General features: G+C 37.9%; 3 protein-coding genes across 3 annotated transcripts; 2 read left to right on the top strand and 1 right to left on the bottom strand.

Annotated features, from left to right (window-relative positions):
- The first annotated feature begins 416 nt into the window (after positions 1 to 416).
- Positions 417 to 4,775, top strand: LOC100242128 (TPR repeat-containing thioredoxin TTL1). Its single transcript, XM_002284144.4, has 7 exons — positions 417 to 1,716; positions 1,904 to 2,096; positions 2,194 to 2,366; positions 2,519 to 2,852; positions 2,954 to 3,158; positions 3,626 to 3,726; positions 4,143 to 4,775. Exons 1-7 carry the CDS (start codon positions 752 to 754, stop codon positions 4,293 to 4,295), a joined length of 2,124 nt encoding a protein of 707 aa, XP_002284180.1. The 5' UTR covers positions 417 to 751; the 3' UTR covers positions 4,296 to 4,775.
- A 2,945-nt stretch (positions 4,776 to 7,720) lies between these two features.
- LOC100264413 (uncharacterized) lies at positions 7,721 to 9,408 on the bottom strand. Its single transcript, XM_002284149.5, has one exon. The coding sequence runs from the start codon at positions 9,026 to 9,028 to the stop codon at positions 8,030 to 8,032; it is 999 nt and encodes a 332-aa protein (XP_002284185.1). The 5' UTR covers positions 9,029 to 9,408; the 3' UTR covers positions 7,721 to 8,029.
- A 3,601-nt stretch (positions 9,409 to 13,009) lies between these two features.
- On the top strand, positions 13,010 to 17,002 carry LOC104882482 (transcription termination factor MTERF8, chloroplastic). Its single transcript, XM_059734468.1, has 3 exons — positions 13,010 to 14,566; positions 16,418 to 16,569; positions 16,767 to 17,002. The coding sequence occupies exon 1, from the start codon at positions 13,262 to 13,264 to the stop codon at positions 14,408 to 14,410; it is 1,149 nt and encodes a 382-aa protein (XP_059590451.1). The 5' UTR covers positions 13,010 to 13,261; the 3' UTR covers positions 14,411 to 14,566; positions 16,418 to 16,569; positions 16,767 to 17,002.
- Positions 17,003 to 18,291: the final 1,289 nt, after the last annotated feature.

Raw genomic sequence — 18,291 nt, 5'->3', positions numbered from 1 at the left:
GTGGTTATCTTGATGCTATGAATTGTAATTTTTGCTAATCTTAGCACTGTGACAAGAGAATTTGGAGATATATGCTGCTGGGGGGCTTCATTATTTGCTCCAAGTGACAAACAGATCAAAGAACATACAAGTAGCTAGCTTTTCTTCCGGCGGTTTTACCTTTTAGGATCCCTAAAGTTGCAAGGAAAAATAGGACAACCCTATAGGTTAAAAGGTCTAATGCGTGGATCCTTGGTGTGTTGACCAAAACAAGGGTTGGGGGATGGAAAAGGAAAGGAAAATGGTGAAACCTATTTGGTAGAGTGAATTCTTTTTCCAAACTAATTTAATCATTTTGCATTCCTTTATTCTTGTCGTATTGAGAATTCAAAAGGAGTATAGTTATTTTATACATTTCCATTTAATTCTTATTTTACTTTCTTCTTTTGTTCTTAACTCTCATGCTCTCTAAAAAGCTCTAACCTTGAGTGGTTTCTTGGCAGCTACTCCAGGAGGCTATAAGATTATATATAAGACCTGTGCGGAATATACCTGTTACATACAATCCTTCACATTCAAGCCATCTCTTGATTGTTTTCTTTCATTCTTTGGGGATCTTCCTCTGAAATTTTCATATTTTGTTTGTTTGATGTGTACTCTTTCTGAGTAATTACTTCCATTCGTTTCCAAATTTGTTGGCCTTCGAATAATCAACTCTCATTACCAGCCTTTAAGAGGCCTCGCTTGGAAGAAAGAGATTGTCAAGGAAGAAATGACCAAGTGCTCTGTAGATAGTGAACTGGGCTGTAGTTTGATGGAAGGGATTTTCCAGCGCCGGAGCTTTTGGCCAAAGAAAACATCTGTTCGTCCACTACCCACAAACAGCAACAGCACATTGAAGGTAACAAGCCCCAGTGATTCCAAGGGGCGACATGGTGGTTCCCGTGAAACTGCCTCGCTCAACTCCATTTCACCTAAACCTCCGCCAAAACTAGATGAGAAGCTAGTCACAACTCCCAACTTAGTACGCTCCAGGCCTTCAACTTCCAGTCATAAAAGTCAAGGTGCTAGGCCCTCAGATGCTGCAAGGAACTCATCGTCCTCCTCTGCTACTTCAAGCCTAAAGCAGCAATCACAATCCCAGGAGTTAACGGACATGAAAAGGCTAAGGAGGGAGCCCAATGGCCTCTACACTGAGCCAAATAGGGCGAGTACTGATCACCACCAATCCTATGAAAGCAAAGCTCTCGTCCCCACTTCTTCAGGCAATGTAATGCCTTTAGGCCACTTGGGTAATTTGAAGCCACTGAGAACTGGGAATTCAATGATCACAGACCTACCGGACTCCACCAATAAAACTCGGTATTACCACCAGAGGAAGCTCAGCGATAGCAGAATTGGAAGTAACGGTGTTATGGGCAACATTACACGGAAGCCCAGCAATGAGAATCCAAAGTCGGGAGGCCGATTTCTAGGTCTGTTGAATAAGTTAGATCCAGAGGCATTGAAGTCAATGGGAAATGAGGAGTACAAGCAGGGCAGATTCAAGGAGGCCTTGGCACTATATAACCAAGCAATTGCCCTCAATGCAAATAAGGCATCGTACCATAGCAATAAGAGCGCGGCTTTAATAGGTTTAGGCCATCTTATGGAAGCAGTAATTGAGTGCAGAGAAGCCATTCAAATTGAGCCTTCTTATCACAGAGCTCATCACCGTCTGGCGACACTATATCTAAGGTATTCACTAGATTAAAAAATCATTACATTCCTTTTGCTTGTCCAAAGACAATAAAAATGAAGAAACGAAAACTCAGAATCTTAAAACAAGTAGGAGTTCATGTTACTATTGTAACAATCCAATTTCTTTAAGTTAATGTTTAGAAATACAGTTTCCTTATAATTATGTACAAATTATGATATACAGACTGGGAGAAGCCGAGAAAGCATTGAATCACTACAAATACTCAAGCCCCACAGACTCTGAATACATCGCCAAAGCTCAAGCTCTGCAAACACACCTCAGTAGGTGCATAGAAGCCCGAAATTTGAGAGACTGGAACACTTTACTTAAGGAGGCAAGGTGTGCAATATCTTCCGGAGCCGATTCAGCTCCCCAGGTCAACCACCATAGTCCAATTCCCCTTTTTATTTTGCCTCCGTGATTACTTATCCTATTATACTTATCTGATTAATTTTTGGTTACTCAAAAAACAGATCTATGCTTTCCAAGCTGAGGCCTTATTGAAGCTCCATAGGCACCAAGAGGCCTATGCTACCTTCCGGAAGGGACCCAAGTTCCAGATTGATTCATGTACTCAGTTCTTTGGACCGGCTGCTAGTGCATATATGTTAATAATTCAGGCACAGCTTTACATGACCATGGGCAGGTTAGTGGAAGTATTTAATATAATTAAGGTCTTAATGTAATCTTATTGTGCCATATCTCTCATATGGAATTTTCACAAGCAGGGATATTATTAAGTTTCCAATGTATTCTTCATGTGCCAATATGTTGCTATGGAACATTATGGTTTGATAGGTTAGAGGATGCCGTGGCCTTGGCTCAGAAAGCAGCTCGACTTGATTCAAGTAACCATGAGGTGACCACAGTGTTGAGAAGAGTTCTAGCTGTGGAATCGGCCCGATTGAGGGGCAATCAGCTCTTCAATGCATCAAAATTTTTGGAGGCTTGCGTTACGTACAATGAAGGATTAGACCATGACCCCTACAACACCATTTTGTTATGCAACCGAGCAGCTTGTCGATCTAAACTTGGCCAGTTTGAGAAAGCGGTTGAAGACTGCACCATGGCACTCATCGTGCAGCCTTCTTACAGCAAGGCAAGGTTGCGTAGGGCCAATTGCAATGCCAAGGCAACGAGTTGTTACCTGAGCGTTTGTTTTACTTCTTGTTGGATTTGTCTTTTTCTTGACTTAATATCTATTTTCTTCCTTGGTATGATTATGTGTGGTAGTTGGAAAGATGGGAGGCCTCTATTCAAGATTATGAGATGTTGATAAGAGAAACTCCGGGTGACGAGGAGGTGGGCCGGGCATTGTTTGAGGCCAAGATCCAGCTCAAAAAGCAACGTGGTGAGGACATTAAGGACATGAAGTTTGGTTCGAACCTGGTCTTCATCTCCAACAATGAGCGTTTCAGACATTTTGTAACCTCCCCAGGTAACTTAAATACACTTGATATTTATTCACCCTGCATGCAATTTGTGCATCTTTACAACCAAATGAATTAATACTTTTTTTTTCCATAAGAGACAAGTAATGTGAACAATTCATGTCTAGATTTGATACTTCACATTTTATTTTTTATTTTTTTTATTTTATGATATGTCAAATGTCCAAGTTTTGATATAAAAAAAAAAAGTACCATTGCTTCAGCACCAGATCCATTATCAATTTGGCGCATCCATGATTGGTGACTTATTTTTCTTCTGTCACTTACATGACAGAGAACAACTAAAAGTTAGTGGTCACTTACATGACAGAGGACAACTAAAAGTTAGTGGGGCAGATTTTTAGTGAAAGGAGCTGTTTCTTTTTTACCCTGGATGGGCAATATTTTCCTAATTCTTTTGGGTAAAGCAGAGATTCTGAATTGACAAGAAACCAAACTTTTGTGTAAACAACAGGGATGTCGGTGGTCCTCTTCTGCAACAAAACTAGTCACAAGCAAGTATTGCAGCTCCTTGAGCAAGTCTGCAAGAGATACCCATCCGTCTACTTCCTCAAGGTTGGTTTGCCAGCAAGCCTTTTTTTTTTTCTTCCTTGTTTTCTTTCTTAAGGTTCCAAATCCGGGGACTGAAGCTGGATACAGGAATGCAACTTATAGGGAGAAGTTCAACCTTTCCCAATAATAGTGATCTTCTGTTTTTGTACCTAATAGGGCAAAGGCACTGTGACAAGCTATTGGCTGGTGGGTCGCAGACCCCATTGCTGTTTGATCCAATAGCTGTAGGGCAGACACTGAGACCCAGAAATTTGACTATTGAGTTTGTTTGGTCTATCTGACCCTTTCAAGCTCATGTTAATTCATAGCCTTGGTAGAGCCTCAGGCTCCATCCACCAACGTTAGCGAATCAAATGAAATATCTCTTAGTGTAATATGTTTTTTACAGTTGTGAAAGCATAGTTTATTCATGAATTCAGGTGGAGGTTGAAGACCACCCTTACTTGGCAAAGTCAGAGAGTGTGAGCTCCGTTCCGGCTTTTAAGATATACAAGAATGGATCAAGGGTCAAAGAAATTCCAGGCAACAATCGTGAATTATTAGAAAGCTCGGTCAAATTGTACAGCAGTTGAAGATGAAAAAATGAAAGGAAACACACAGAATTTTTTGGGTATGCATGGAGACAATCGAAGAAGAAGAAGAAGAGCTCAAGATCTTATCAAAAAAGGACAGATTCAAGCAACACAAAAAACAAAGTGGGGGCTAATCATACCAGTGCAGAGACTTTGCTGCCATCGTACATAAAGCAGGAAGAGTGGAGAAAGAGTAAGTGCAGGATTAAATTAATGAAGGGAAAAATTAGAGGGGGCATTGTTTTGGATTGGGCATAATGATTGTGTGTATAGTTGTTTGTTCTTCCTACCCCATTGCTTTCCTATGGGCTTAGGAAACAAGCCAAATTGGTAGTGGATTGTTTATTTATAGCTAGTGGTTTGATTGCAGAGAACCCACTAATTATAGTCAATGGTGTGTCACAGACAGGTTATGATTGGTGTGGATTATTTGAAAATAACCTCTTTACTTATTCTAGTAATGATGGTGGGTCCCTTTTTTATTTTTTTCTCTCTTTATTCTTTATTTTTTATTTTCTTTTTCTTTTTCTCTTTCTTATTTTCCACATGAGGTTTGATTAAATCCCGAATCATCGACTTTATGCTGTAGCTAAAGACCTCGGCAGCCAACAAAATTGTGGTCCGTGTCTGCAATTTGCTCGGCGAATATCTAAATTTTTTTCTCATAACGTTTATTTGCTTGAGATAATGTATGTCAAGAACCTAGCAGCCACTCATATTTCATTGCAGCTAGGTGTCTCTCAACTGGGAGGTCAAAGAATTTGGGTCTGATTCTTACGAGGAGGCCAAGGCATGGAAATAAGAATAAGATATCTGGTTCACTTGTCTAGGGCTGAAGTGCAATGCTGCCTCAAGGGCATTTTATCACTACGATGCTTCCCCCACTAAAACTATCATAAGATTGACAAATAATTAAAGCTGCATTTTTAATGACTTGGGCATCAATAGACATTTAGCAAATGCCACACAAATCAATGGCACCAATAATTCTGGGTGAAGCTACCAAAATTTACCTCACCCATAAATGGCGACCTTAGAAAAGATATAACTAAAGGACTAACCAATTGATGGATCTAAATTGTCAAAAGAAAAGACCAATTACCCTTGACATCTTGTGAGGAGAAGTCAATGAAATGAAAAAAAAGTCTGCTCCAACAGTAGACCCATCAATTACCCTTGACATCTTGTGAAGAGATGTCAATGAAATGCAAAAAAGTTTGCTTCAACAGTAGACCCATCGACTACATAAGACCCTAGCCTTGTAACTAATAGAGGCATTCTCCGAAAAGTCCTCCCCTGCAAGAAACTCCTTCTTATTATATGAAACAAATCACCTCATTGCAGATTATTTTGAAATGTGCATTCGTGATCGAGTTATATATTCATATTCGATGCTGAGAATATTTTTAATCAAATTCGTTGTAGGGACTCATTAAGCTTAGCTTTTACCTTTGCATGCACCTCGCCCTCTTTCCTTGTTAAATAATAATAATAACTCATAACCCACAACCTACAACCCACAACCAATGGGAGTTTATTAAAGCAAGTTCTCATACATGGAGGTGATGCTAGCGTCTTCCTTTTGCTTAATGAGACCTGGTATAGGGCCAAGTTATATCCAGACACACCTCCTTGACAAAGGGGTAACCATTACCAATGACAGTTGGATCAGGAAGGTCCCCAAACCTCCTGCTTGGGAGCCAGAAAAGGTGCTTTCCAACAAGCAAGGCAACATGGTGGACCATAGATCGGTTTCTTTTCATCAATGTTGCTGTTGTGGTTGTGAACTAGCCCAGCTGAAATCCCATTTTTTCTTTAGTCCAACACCAGATGGGCTGGGGCTCAATGTTTGCTTATCCCTGTTTTTATGAATCCATGATGAGTTCAGTTTGTTGCATGTTTAGGAGACTGAAACCGGATCACTGCCGTTCCACCTATGGGATGCCACATTTTTGGCTGATGAAATTTCCACTTCGAGCTCAACCGTTTTACACAGAGAGGATCGAACCAGTGTTCAAAATATCATCACAAATCAATCACTTTACTGGATGTGCTACAAGCAACTGGAAACACAACACTGGCCTTGCCTCTGTTAACGCTGAGCTTTCCCCCACTAGGATCTTTCACCTAGTGTGGCACATGTCTCAGTCCAGTTAATGGGTTTGTTGGCCCGCATTCGCAAACTCTGTTGGGCTAACCTGAGATGAACCCGGATGAACCAGTCACTATTTTTGCATGAAGCAGCGGCCATGTTTAAAACTGGATTAATATTCTCTGTCAGATAGGAATCACATATAGGCACCAGCCTTGTATCTTGTGAAAATGGTCTCAAGCCCATCAAAACCCCATATTAGAACTTCTTACGTTGGTCAGCAATACATCATTTTTCCCATCCTCTACGTGATGGACACAACCCAATGTGACAAACACTCTGCTCTGGAAGTGATCTGATACTTTGATCACCCTAAAGTCCCAACCATCCCATAAATATTCCATTCCTCTTCTTTTTCTCCTCTTTTTGGGATACACATATATTTCAAATGTTCCAAACCAGAGCGAAGAATATAATTAAGCCAGTGAGCGAGGTCTAATCAAATTGTCGGACTAATAGAAGACATAATTATCAACCGTGATTAATGCACCAAAAATTCTTTCCTTACGGATTCTTTCATCTAGAAAGGCGGGGAAAACTAAAGGGGAAAAGCAAAACAATCCAAATGGGAAAAAAAAAAAAAACCAGAACAAATTTGACTGAAGGGAGGGTAAAGATCTGGCTGTTGGTAAAAAAGTATCGAACCTAGAAGCAAGATTCTTCCCCGGCGGCAAGAAGGAAGAGAGGACACTTTTTAAGATCTGAATAACCATTCAAGGATATTGTTCGTGGAGCTGCTTTGTTGTTTCCACCACAAAACAAACTTTTCATTTAGTATATGGAATTGGATGCCCTCCTCCAGCAATAACATCTCAGTGGTGACCCGATGCCCCTGCTGATAAAAACATGGCCTATAAGACACACACAACTCAAAAACTCCATATTTTTAATCTTCTATAAATATATGCATCTTGCAATTCTATAAATCAACGTAAATTTCATATCCACCTAAAATAAAATGCACGTGCTGTTCTTTCCATTATTCCAAAAAGGCCTGAGTGTGATGTGAAACAACAAAATATTTTTTATGAAAACGGTCCAAACTCAAGGGGGATCCGGAATCTGTCACTGGCACATGTGCGCACTCCTCTCTTCTCGATCTGGTTCCATCCTTCAAATTCGTCGGTTATCGTCTTTTTTTTTTTTTTTTTGGTTAATGTAAATGATGGATGTAATCTAGCTAAGTCCCCAAAAAGATCACAACATATAGCAATAATGTAATCAAGCGAAGGAGAAGAAAATTCAAAGGACCATTATGAACGCCAAAAGAAAATTCTAAGCAACGTATTTTGTCCTTCACACAATAAGATTATGGATTGAAAACTACATCACAAAATGTACATGGCAGCAAAATCTTTTTTTCCCAATCGAAGGGAAAAAAAGCTGTACATATTTAATACATAATACAAATCTTGGAACAGATAAAATAAGTAAACTAAAGATGGCCATCTCATTTGGATTTGCCACACAAGAAACGACGAGTGGAGGAAAATTAAAAATCAAATTACAGAAAATAAATGTTTGAAGGAAATTTAGAAGAAGAAAATGGGGAGGAAGGGAAAAACAGTAGTCACCGTGATCGTCATCTTTTCCAACTTCGACTTCTTGATAATGGGTCTCTGGCTCCACCAACGACCCAAGTCTCCTTTGCAATGTCGGAAGAAAATTTGTAGAAATCATTGTTGTATTTCATCACCACCAGATTTTCTTTCTTCTTTTTATTCTCTTCCTCCATAATTAACATTGCTTTCTTTGCTTCTTGATCTTCTTCTTCCTCTTCTTCTTTTTCCTTTTCTTTGTCTTTCTCTTCTAACCAGCTTTTTGAGGGGGCGGACCTACAACGCATTAGTAAGAGAGCATTTGGAGGAGGAACTGAAGGTGCGACCGCAGATTCTTCACCGTATGACTTGCTTTTCTCTTTTATTTCTTCTTTATTGGAGCCACAGCTCTGATTTTCTTGCAACACCATAAACCATTTGGAAAAGATAGTTCTTGAAGTTTCATTATCATCACTCTCCTCTACACCTACTTGGTTATGTTGATATTGATCTCCATCTTCTTCTTCATCATCAGAAGTGTTTCCCGATTCAGGAAAAGACCCGAAGCACCGAAAATCGAATCTTATGCTTCGCAAGCATGTCAAGAACTGCATGATTTCTTTCTTAAACCCTAGCGCTTCAACCCAAGTGGGCCTCTTCTTGTGCTTTTTGTTGTTGTGAATCCTCTCAATCTCCTCCATGACTGATTGCCAATTCTTGCAGGAACTGGTTTTGTGCCTGACCTTGATCTGGCCAGCGCAGGTGACTTTGGGAGACGTTGGTTCGGAGATTTCCGTGCCCATTGGCTTGGTTTTGGCCCATAAGAGTGGGCTGGCTTGGCCACCATTTCTGGTGCTAGATTTCTTGAGGTGGTGGGGGTGGTTATGGTGGTGCTGGTGGTGCTGGTGCTGGTGGCGCTTGCTTGGTTCCGAAGGCCTAGCTGGACTGCATATGGGCTTGGGCATTAGCGTTAGATGGGCTCTAGATGGAAAACATACCAATAGATCAGCTGAAGGAGCTGCTTTCCCTTCTCTTCCCTTCATCTTTTCTCTTCTTCTCCTAACTTCTTCTATTCTGTGCTTTATTTCTTGCCCTTCAGATCTTGCACTTGCTCAACTGTATGGTTTTGGGTGTTAGGAGTAGTGTATTGAATGGTTTTTTAAAAGAAAGGAAGAGGGAGGCCTTGACAGCTTTCCTTTCCTTTTGCCCCCTTTTTTTATGCGTTTTCTCTTTACTACCTGTTTGTTAATTTATTTTCTCGCCCTCCTTTTTGCTCTCTTTGAAATGGGGTCACAAGGGACTAGGGAGCTTCTTTCTTGGCCTTTACTTTTCGCCAATGCCCAGCAAAACAAATTGAATAAAGAAACAGAAAAAAAAAAGAAAAAGGGAGAACTCACAGCCCACGAGCCTTGTTCATGATCCAATCATGCCCCCAACTTGTAAGTTGTGAGCCCATGCCAGTCTTGCCCATGATTCATGCCCTATTACCAATGGCCACATATTCCTTTTGTAGACAAATACCAAACCAGCCCTCATGTGCTAGCCATAAAATAAGAGGAAGACAAGAAATTGGCCCGTTCCCTAGTACAATGTTGTCATTTAATGTCAATATCGGGCTGAATATTCATATTTGGGCTGAACAAATTCTGAAACTAGCATATAGCACTGCTTATAGTTATGTAATTTGAGAGGGGATGAATATTGATCTATAAGCCAGAGCTAATAAATGGAATTTTTCACATGAAGAGAAAAGGAACACCGAAAGTTTGAGAAAAGAATTTATAAAAGCGAGGATGCCATAATGAAGGGGGGGAAATGCACTTGAGAACATGAGACGCTGGCCCCTCACCACTCACCTTGCGTTGGGATCATACTTCGTTGCTTTAATTTTGTTGATACGAACCTTCTATGAGGTGGGTTGAGCTTATCCTCGTTCTTGTGATTTACACTTTCTATTATTCCAATGATACATAACAGAAAAACTCATGATGACACGAACAATAAAAACAAATTTGTTATTGTCATTATTATTATTATCAAACTTGTGAATTACTAATTCACTAAAATGGTTTTACTTGGTCAAGATTTCATAATTTAGTGTAGACTGTACATAATTTTGGTGTCTTCTCAATAGGGTGTAGTGCTTTAGCCCATTGAAACACCTAAACTAACAGCTAAGTAGGCCTTCAGTAGGAGTTGGCATGACTAGTGCAATGTCACAGAGGGTCATAGCCTTTTTTACACGGCAGCCAAGACATTGGTAAGGCAATCTTGCTGAGGAGTGACAAAAAGGGAATTTTATATGGTTGCTTCACTTGCTTGGTCTTCACTTTTATTGTTGATCTTTAGGAAAAGGTTGATAAAGCATGCGGGCCGAGGAAGCCAAGGCTTAAAGTTGGATAAAATACAATTATAAAACGTAAAAGCATTGCAATGGTGCATGTCCCTATTATGAAAATTTATATATCTTAAGAGAAATGTAGGGTGGGGAGAAGATGGTTGGAAGTGGGGCTGTGGGGGGTTGAGTTCTGAAAAAGATATGTGGATGGGAGGTGAGTAGATGATGTGAAGAAGACCCAGATAGATTCCTTCCTATCATGAGTAGCATGCCCTGCCCTATTCTGATTTTTTCTTAATTTCCCCTGGGGCCTATCTCTCAATGAGTCGAAGAGTTTGCGAACACAACCACACCAACCGTCATGTTATAGTTGATTCGATGTGAAATTCACAGCACTCCGGCATCAAGTGTAGGGAATTGAATTATGTATATCATCATGCATAGGTCATGTAACGTAGACATCTAGTTGGTGTACAAATAAAGTTTATGTTTCCTTTAAATATAAGGAGTTCAATCTCCCGTCTTAATGTTGGAATCATTGCTAAAGGGTTAAATAATTAGATTGGAGACCCCCCTTTGAAGACAAAGTTTAATTCCTTCTTTTTGTGGGCTAATCTTTATTCCATCGAGTCCTTTTAAACTAAAAATACCTAAGGCCTATGATGAAAAAGATGGAACAATTAGGTGACCTTTCATAATGCACCCCATTGTTAACACATGATTACCCCCGAGTGAGATGCTAAATCCGATCACTCATCTTTTTCTTTATCATATATGTGATATGGATTTCTATGATGTCTACTCTTGTTAGCAATTAGCGTATCATTTTTTTTTATGATCTATAGTACTTTCTTTTCCTTCCTGCCCAACTGGGCCATAATGGAATACCATTTGGAGGGACATAGCCCAGATGAAACTGGGCCAAAGCCCAACAAACCACTAACCTTTCAAAGAGGGGTTACGGGAGGGTAGATTGAATATTATGACAAAATGAACAAAGATTTGAGCCCACAAATGATAAGATGTGATATCATATGATATAAAGGATCATGCTTCCACTTTAATTCGAAGGCAAAATGGATTAATAAACCGTGATATTTTAGAATTGCTAGTGATGATTGCCTACCAAATAATCATGGGTAGAATTGTTGAACTAATCAGTTAAGAAAGGATGCCAGTGATTGCCTACCAAATAATCTATGTGTAGAATTGTTGAACTAATCAGTTAGGAAAGGATGCCAGTTTTGAACTGTTTAAGGATATGCCTTTAATCATGTAACGCTTTGGGAATTATATGCCTACCTCCCCTACGAAAATAGAAGGTATGGCCATGTTGGAGCTCTCAATAACAATGTTTTACTTTTGATAAAAGAGGTTATTGAAAGTTGTTATGTTTTTTATAATATATTTTAATTATTTTCAGTTATTTTTTAAATATGATAAATAAATAATATATTTTTGGAAAGTATTTAAAAATACATAAAGAAAGTTTAAAAACCTTCCAAGTTTCCTTGTTTTAAAAAATCTTACCAAACAGTTTTTAAAAACTATATTTTAAGAATTTTACACTTTTATTAGGAAAGTTTGGAAAAAAAACACAGCTTTTGTGGAGAATAGTTTTTAAAATAGGACCATTGTAAAAATATTTTCAAATGGAGAAAGTTATTTTTAATAGGGGTGAAACTTGGACCAATTCACCTGGTTCAATCCAAACCTAACTTTACGTTTTGAGTGAGCTTTGGATAATCATTTTCAATACTTGGATTGAGTTTGGATTAAATTTTTTCAACATCTTTTATAATATTTATAATACATATTATCTTGTATAATAATATTCATTTTCTTTTTGTATTTTTAATGAAAAAATCAAATTATGTTGCATCATATATTTTTCATTTTTTACAAATATATATATATATATATATATATAAATTTATGTTTATTCTCTTATTGCTATCTTAAAATTTTATTATGTTTACTATTTAAATTTTCATATAAATACATTAAAAAAAGTTTAAAAAAAATATTATATATGAATTTTGAATTATATCAACCCGAATCTAATTTGATCAACTTAAATTTAACTAAATCAATTCGAATCTAACTTGAACAACCTAAATTCAACTCAAGCTTAAAAAACTTAAAAAAATGAGGTTGAGTTAGATTTGAATTAAATACATCAGGTTAAAGTTCGAGTCATGTTGAACTCAAGTTAATTATTTCTTAATTCGGATTGAGTTCAGATTATTTATCAATTCAATTAATCCATCCAAGTTACAGAACTAATTTAAAAATATATATATTTTAATTCAAATATAATTTGTATTAATTTTTTTTATATATAAAAGAATTAAATTTCATATCATTATATTCTAATTTTCTAATAAGTATTTTCTTATATTACCCGTAAGCCTAAAATTATTTCAGTAAACATCATTTTTAACAATTGGTTCTTGGAAAGAGTTGTAGAAATATCAAAATTGCCTTTTATTTCTTAATTTGGGTTGAGTTCCAATGAGTTATCAATTCAATTAATCGGTCCAAATTACGGCCTTATTTTTTTAAAAATTATTTTAATTCAAATATTAAATTTAAAATATAATTTGTATTATTATTATTATTATTATTATTTATAAAAAAATTAAATTTCATATCATTATATTCTAAATTTCTAACAATTGGTTCTTCGAAAGAGTGGTAGAAATATCAAAATTGCCTTTTACTGGAACAGGGCCAGTATTCGTTCATACCAAAACCCTAAACCTTGAAAGCAGGTTTAGGGTTATGGTTGACGGTGAAGAGCTCGGCAGGAAGCAGAGGTTGGGGAAATATCATATGTGATAGTATTCAAGGGATGCTCTGTTTCTCGTATTACAATCGCAGGCAAGCACTCGTCTCCATTCTCTTTACTCCATGTAAATGTAATTGATGCTATCAAATGACTCTATATATCTGCAAAAGCCTCATCTCGCTCTATCTCAAAAGCTCTCAACACCACCTCCACAAACCTCACTTTTCCTGCTCCCTCTCTCTCCTCTTCTTCTCCTCCTCCGGACCCCAAAAAAAGAAACCAGCTATCCCCGTCTCTACTGCCGATTACTTGATCAAGCGGCACCAGTTCTCCCAAGAAACCGCTCTAACGGCCGCTTCTGTGATAACATATTTGAAAAAACCCGAGAAGTCTGATTCCATACTAGCATTCCTCAAGGAAAGCGGTTTTTCCCAGACCCATCTCGAGAAAACAGTCAAACGAGTCCCCCGTGTTCTCTCTGCCAACCTTGACAAGACCATCAAGCCCAAAATCAAGATTTTCCAGGATTTGGGCTGTACGCCCACCGACATTGCTTATATTATATCGCAAGACCCGTGGATCCTAAATAGGAGTGCTAATAATGGCTTGATGCCATCAATTGTAGCATTGCAGAGTGTTATGGGTTCGAACTCGGATGTCTCTAAGGTTTTGAAGATTTGTGCGCGGTTTCTGAAACATGATTTAGGGAAGACCTTGAAACCTAATATTGAATTCATGAAGAGTTGTGGAATCAGCACGTCACAGATAAAGAAAGTCGTATTTAGCTTCCCGAGATTTTTGCTGCATAAGCCGGAGAGTATTAAAGATTCTGTGAGGAGGGTTGATGAAATGGGGTGTGATAGAAAGTCTAAGATGTATCTTCATGCAATTCGAAATTTGAGTTCAATGACACTAGAGAATTGGGAACTGAAATTGAAACTTTTCCGGAGTCTGGGATTTTCAGAAAATGAAATTGTAACATCGTTTAGGAAGGCGCCTCAGGTTTTTGCACTATCTGAGAGGAAAATTATAGAGGGAACCAGATTTCTGCTTACTGTAGGGAATTCTGATATGTCTTATTTGGTTAACCACGCAGAATTGCTTATTTTCAGCATTGAGAAAAGGCTCAAACCCCGTTTTCGGGTCTTGGAGTTTTTGCAAGGTAAGAATTTGCTTCCAAAAAGGCCTAGCGTGACCACCATTTGCAAGATATCTAATAAACAGTTCATTGGAAAGTATGTGCTTCCTTATTCAAATGAAGTTGGGGATTTATACATGGTTAAAGAAGGTTCATAGACATCAAAACTGCTGTTATTGAGACTCATATGAAAACCATGCTGATAAATAGATCTCAATACCATCTTGACTTCTGTTGGAGTTCTGCATTCTGGGAACTGCTCTTTAACAGATGGTATGGGAAAAGCAGCGAAGAGAAGATGGAGGTGATGGCAGGTGTTAGTTACTCTATTTGCACAAAATATTTACATTTGCACTAGTGCTTAGGAACTCTTCTTGCACTAAATCTTCATATTAGTTATTTTGTATCCTTGGTATTAACAGGGAGAAAACTATTAAATCTTCATGTTACTGCATCATACTTATTGAGTTAGAACATATTTTTTAATTGCTATATCTTGTTTGATTTGAGGCAACATTTTGATTAACCATATCAAGTAGCATGTTGGTATGCACTGGCAATATCGTGCCAGAAAAATCGTGTTTTCCCTTGCAGCCTTTTTTCCTCTTATTTGTTTGTAACTTATGGAGCTGGGCCAAAGTGTATTTAGGCGAGGAGTCTCTCTCCCTTATAGGCTTTTTGGAGTGGGTAGCATCCACTTAAGGGGAGGTAGTCTTTTTTTGGTCTTGTAGCTCTTTTTTGAGGCTTTAGCCGCCTTGTATACTCCCTGTATGCTCTGTGGCTTTTAGCCTTTTTCTAATGCATATCTTGTTTACTTATCAAAAAAAAAAAAAGATTGTGTATATATGTGTATTATAGTAAATAAATTTCTAGTGTATTTTGTTTCACAAGCACCAAGTATTTTGAGGTGTATGCAACTTTCTTGTTTCTAACTTGTCATCTACTAGCAGATATGTAATATCGTAAAATGTGTAATTCATTCACACTCATCTTGGGGCATAAAAGAATGTGCATACATTCATCTTGGGCTTAAAAGAATGTGCATGCATGTGTATTATAGTTGATAAATTTCAAGTGTATTTGTCTCTGAAGCATCAAATATGGTGAGGTGCATGCAACTTTCTTGCTTCTAGATTGTCATTTCCTAGCAAATATGCAATGCATCCAGAGGGGATGACAACACACCCATGATCTTGGGTTTGGGGCTTGGGCATAACCCATTCCACATAACCCAAGTGGGGATGACAACACACCCATCTTGAGTCCCCTCCCAGGTCAAACCATCTCTGGCCTCACACATCAATGGTCATTTTCTCCTAGGGAGGGGCATTGTTGCATACCTAACAATTCCTTCCCCTAATAGGGGGCTCCTGTGGCTTGAACCTATGACCTAGCTCTAAGACCAGTTATTAGAATTAAGGACTTAACCATCTCATCTTAAAACCAATTGGTGGGGTCAAGTTAGTCCTCTTTGTGTGGTTCGATGTCATACTCATTTGCACTCATTTTAGAACTTAGCCATCTGGGGTACACAGTGGGGCAAGACCCATCCCACACAACACACCTATCTCGGGCCTTGACCATATTTTGACCTTACACATTCATTCCAAGATCATTTGTAAATAGCCTTTTTCCCTAGGGAGCAACATTGTTGTATATCTAATAGCCTTTTTATCATTTACTCCAAACTTCCATTGTACATTTGATACAATTCTACAGGTAAGTGTGTGATGCTTTCTACTTACAGAAAAAAGAAAAAGAAGAAGAAGAAGAAGAAGAAGAAGAAAAAGAAAAGAAAACCACAAAGACAACAAATCTGGCTGCTTTGAACAACACAAACAAACAAAAGGGAAAAAGAAGAAAAACCTTTTGGAACTTTCTGTTACAATCTTAAGACAGGATCTGACAACAGATTACTTACGAAATTGGTGAAAATGCTGTAAGGAATCACTGGTTCAATAGTCTGATAAATTTGCAAAGAACCAACCTGTTAATCAAGCTTCTTAGATTACTTGAACTGAGTTGATTTTAATTGTGGGTACAGAGCAACAAACCTTTTCTTTGTCCTGGCATACACCATCCTGTTTGCTTTTCATTCTGTTGATCTTGTTCCCATTAAATGATTGCTGCCAGTTCTTTTCACCTTAAGATCTAATTTGTCCCAGGGCATATGTAGCAGTATCAAATTATCCTGCACTTTAGGATGTCTGCGGCAGCTTATCTGTCTTCAAATTGACTTCTCACACGCTCCTCTATTAAGTAATGGGCACAAGCAACAATCAATGTGTGCCAGATCGGTGAATCATGGCCAGATGCTGTAATTTTCTACCCAGACAAGTGGATGACTTTCTGCATCTAACTCTAAAGTTCTGAATGTTGCTAATGTTGTTTGTGGGTTACCAATAACAACATCCACCTTTGTTAAAATTACCATGTGTTGTTGATGACTGAATGACAGTAATTATCTTTGCTAATGTTTCCTGTGGGTTGCATTTGTTGACTTGTTATTGACAGGATGAAACTATATGGTCACAATAAATCTGAAACAGGAAATCAGCAAATGAGGATTGCATGGCAGCAGTGGCAGCAGGGAGAGGAGTACTAGTGGTACTGGTTTGTTATTTCTTTTTGTAGACTTAGTTATCCTTTTTTACATGGTGATGTTTATTTTGCGTTGTCAGACTAGTTCCTTCTTCAGTTTGAGGTCCAAAAATAAATTGCTATAGAAATATCTATCACTGTTGATGCGATACAATAATATGAAAACCCTACATACTGCTATTGTTATCCTTATATGTTTGCACCAGAACACTTTCAGAAAGAATCAATCTAAGTGGCACCTGTAGAAGATGAGATCAGTGAATCTGAATTCTCACGAAATGCTCCATGTTCTAATTGGGTGTCATCCGTTTGTCCTAAATGGCTTCAAAAGTGATTTTTCCTGTGAATCCGTTTCCTGAATGCTTTAGGTTTCTTGTCTAACTTGACCTTGTGACCTTGTGTGATGAATGTTTATTCCCTTATTCAACCTTGCATTAACTTTTTGGCTCAAGCTAGTCTGTGATGGTGAATCCCGCCCTTCATTTGCAAGCATGGCCTGATGCTAGGATATTAAATGTGGCTCATTTGCTTGCTCTTCAACCACCCTAGATCTTGTTGTCACAACAACATAAAATCTCTTATGATTCGTCTTTGTTATCAAGAGATTGTCAAAAGTTTTTATCAACCCTCTCCTTCCAGAACTGAATTCAGTCGTCCATGCAGCTTTTTCTCAGTGAGGACACCCATCAGCGTGCACAGTTGGAGAAAAGGCAAGAATGCATTTCTTCCTGGCTTCTGGGAATTTTCCACAAAGACTTGGGGAGGGGTAATTTACCCTTTATTTCTCCTGACTTTGTGGGTTAGGGGCTTCTAGAACTTTGGGTTCAATTGATCTCGCAACAACTTTTCAAAGAAGCTATTTTTATTTCCATTCCTAGCCAATAAGTCAATTTGAGCCAAAACTGACTTGTCAACCTAGAGTGACATGTAAAATTAAATATTTGAAAAATTTTGTAGTAAACTTTATTTAATTTCCAAAACATCCTACTTGGTAATTTTAACCATATTATACTTTACAAGATCGTTACTTATATTTATCCCTTACCCACAACTTGTAATTGATTTTATTTATCAATTTTAATTAATAAAATCACTAAAAACACACATGCATATAGGTATGCGTATCTAATATATACTAGTTCAACAAAATTATACTTTGTCGGTCACACCTCATGCTTAATTAATTTTATTTGTCTATTTTAATTAAAAAAATTATTAAAAACACACGGAGACTGATACAATAAATGACCATTTATGGATCATGGTAAGAAAATTTGTGGGTGATCAATTAAAAGGGCAGGGCCTGTGCAGATGTCTCTTCATATGGATTTTCACCTTTGTTACTCTGGCCGACAGGGGGATCTCATTTGGTTGACCATGTCGATGGTGCTTTCATTGTAGGTTACCATCTTGAAGTAGTCTAATCTTATGTCAAAGA

Source organism: Vitis vinifera, chromosome 18 (assembly GCF_030704535.1).
Source record: "Vitis vinifera cultivar Pinot Noir 40024 chromosome 18, ASM3070453v1".
NCBI lineage: Eukaryota > Viridiplantae > Streptophyta > Magnoliopsida > Vitales > Vitaceae > Vitis > Vitis vinifera.
The sequence above is the reverse complement of the archived record's forward strand: the minus strand, read 5'-3'. Positions and strand labels throughout refer to the sequence as shown.

What these genes read in the sequence shown, in the direction of transcription:
- LOC100264413 (XM_002284149.5), bottom strand. Translation starts at nt 9,028, where the DNA reads ATGAAGGGAAGAGAAGGGAAAGCAGCTCCTTCAGCTGATCTATTGGTA.
- LOC100242128 (XM_002284144.4), top strand. Translation starts at nt 752, where the DNA reads ATGACCAAGTGCTCTGTAGATAGTGAACTGGGCTGTAGTTTGATGGAA. An exon ending in CTGGCGACACTATATCTAAG is followed by an intron (nt 1,717 to 1,903) that starts GTATTCACTAGA and finishes TATGATATACAG; the next exon opens with ACTGGGAGAAGCCGAGAAAG. An exon ending in GGGCCAATTGCAATGCCAAG is followed by an intron (nt 2,853 to 2,953) that starts GCAACGAGTTGT and finishes TATGTGTGGTAG; the next exon opens with TTGGAAAGATGGGAGGCCTC.
- LOC104882482 (XM_059734468.1), top strand. Translation starts at nt 13,262, where the DNA reads ATGACTCTATATATCTGCAAAAGCCTCATCTCGCTCTATCTCAAAAGC.